The sequence below is a fragment of the Lycium ferocissimum genome, chromosome 3, assembly GCF_029784015.1.
Source record: "Lycium ferocissimum isolate CSIRO_LF1 chromosome 3, AGI_CSIRO_Lferr_CH_V1, whole genome shotgun sequence".
Taxonomy (NCBI): Eukaryota; Viridiplantae; Streptophyta; class Magnoliopsida; order Solanales; family Solanaceae; genus Lycium; species Lycium ferocissimum.
Window position 1 is genome coordinate 4,377,369 of NC_081344.1, and position 2,483 is coordinate 4,379,851.

Here is a 2,483-nt window from a genome sequence, read left to right on the forward strand (position 1 = left end):
TTCAAATAACATTATCTAACATTTGTTATAATTGACTGGGAATAACAACAATAGGTATCTTCGCCAGTAGTTATTATAAAAGCATTTAATATAAATATTGGTTGACCAAAATATCCTTAAAATATTATATGACTTTTACGCCCTTCAGATTTAAATTATCTCTTTTATATGAATTTCCAAAAATGTAAAAGTATTTCAATCGTTATTAAGTCCGTATCTCTTGTAAATTGAATTGTGACTTCTAATCCTGGTTGGTTACTCAAAGAGGTCCCCATTTGTTGCACGTTGGGGGCATAAAATCCTATTTAGTCTGGAAGTCTGGTTTCGAATTAATGTCATGGTTTCGAATTAATATTTTTTTATATCAGGCTAAACAATGTTTAATATCTTATTCTGTTTTTTTATATGTTAGAGGCATATTTTGCCATTTTTCATTTCACGTATAAAGGCATTGCACATGTAAAAAATGTGTGACATGTTGATTCGATAATATTGATCTATTTTTGTGCCCTTCAAAATTATATTATAGTTGTAATGAAATTATTCCGTATTGGATAAATTTGGAATGCTTGATAATTACCAATTTTAGAATATATATATATAAGGTGGAAGTTTATTATTTTAAGTACACATTTCATAGTATTTGCCCTTAAAAATAGCTTCGTGCAAGTACGCACGAACATAGAGACTAGTTAATAAATAAATATGTGTAATCGGTTTGGTTGAATTTTGAAAAAAAATTGAAGCAAACAATATCTTTTCATTTTTTGTCAAAGGTATTTAAATTCTAAAACGAAACCAATTCAAACTCATAAAGCTTCGCTGGAAAGTGTACGAGTTTAGTAGGAAAAGGAAAAGTTGAAAGGTAAAAATTTTGCCCTATTTAAACTTAGGGAAAAAAGCTTGCTAACATTAGTAAAGGGCCTTCCTTTCCCCTTTTTTATATAGGCGAGAGTCCAAGAATATCATAATTTTGCGGCAGATACATGAAGTTTTTGAGGAAAGTACCATCAATTCCTCAAGAGATAATCTTTGAAGTATTTTCATGGCTTCCCGTCAAGTCTTTAATGCGTTTCAGGTGTGTTTCAAAATTTTGTAACTCCCTTGTATCCGAATTGGATTTCGTGAATATTCATCAATGTCGCTCTGTGATTCGCCCAGGCGGAACCAAACTGCTTGCGCGCGAAAAAAACGCTTTGTACACTATAGAACAAGACGAAGTTGGAAAATCCTCCTTTCTTCATATTGACGATTTTGATGAACTCTGCACCTATTTCGGTTCGACTACTACCAAGTTGGAGTGTGTTAATGGTTTGTTTTGCTTCTGGAGGACAGGACAACAACCTATTTTAATTTGTAATCCCAGTACAAGAAAAGTAAGATTTCTTCCTATCATAGATGTGAATCATGCTATGTGTCACTATTCATTTGGTTTTGAACCAGAAGAAAAGATTTATAAAGTTCTATTCACATGCATTGAATCCTTCACGAACGGGTATTCAGATATATACACAAGAAATTGGGTTTTCACTTTGGGTGGCACAAACATTTCGTGGAAGGAGATTGAAAACATTCCCCAATTTTATTGTTTTACGGGGGGAGTTTGCATCAATGGAGTTATTTATCTATTGAATGGTTTTCATCGCAAGAAAAATATAGTTGCATTCGATTTGAAAACCGAAAGTTCCAGAGCTATTACATTGTGGGAAGCTTTACATCACACCAAAATTCAGTATAACCTAATGGAAGTGAAAGGAAAATTAGCCATCCTTGAAAATAAGATGAATGGAGAATTTAATTTGTGGATTTTAGAAAAGGGTCAACATGAAGAATGGGAGAGGCATATCATTATTGGCTTTCCCTTGGTTTATAAGGAGATGCGATTCCATAGTATGTATTTTTGTCCTCCGACATACGACGGTGAAATTATATTCGTTGATAAAGTGAAGTGCAAGAAGTTCTCTTACTTATGTTATGATATTACAAGAAAAACTTGGAGAAAACGTAAAGTAAAGGGAGCTCTTGAAAAATATTCTATTGAAGGCATTTATAGATGCGTAGAAAGCCTCTTCCCATTAAAAACAGTTTGCAACACTCCTTAAGTTTGAGGTGTTGAATGCGACGCATTTGTTTTTTTCTTTTTCTTGCTTGTTTTTCTTTCTATTATAATATATATAGAGTTTGTTGCATTACAATACCTACATAAAATTGAATATTTTTCACTTGAGGTCATAATAAGAGAGTAATTGTACTAGCAAAGGGTAATGCACTCTTTTTTACTATGTTAAGTATTTAGGGTTACAGTCTGATGTGATCCGTTGATGCGCTTGTTATGTATTTTCTTTTCAATCTTGTAACAATTATGTGTACTCATATTACCCGTCTATCAATCCATTTTTATCCCCATATCAAATACGGGCAGGCGGATATTTTATTTGTTTTGTCAAACACGTTTCAACCCGCACATATTCAATATGAGCTAT

General features: G+C 32.6%; 1 protein-coding gene across 1 annotated transcript; it reads left to right on the forward strand.

Annotated features, from left to right (window-relative positions):
* Nucleotides 1–894: 894 nt before the first annotated feature.
* Nucleotides 895–2,102, forward strand: LOC132050771 (F-box protein At1g47810-like). Its single transcript, XM_059442133.1, has one exon. It carries the CDS (start codon nucleotides 987–989, stop codon nucleotides 2,100–2,102), a length of 1,116 nt encoding a protein of 371 aa, XP_059298116.1. The 5' UTR covers nucleotides 895–986.
* Nucleotides 2,103–2,483: the final 381 nt, after the last annotated feature.

Excerpts from the sequence above, each read along its gene's own strand:
- LOC132050771 (XM_059442133.1), top strand. The coding sequence starts at position 987 with ATGAAGTTTTTGAGGAAAGTACCATCAATTCCTCAAGAGATAATCTTT.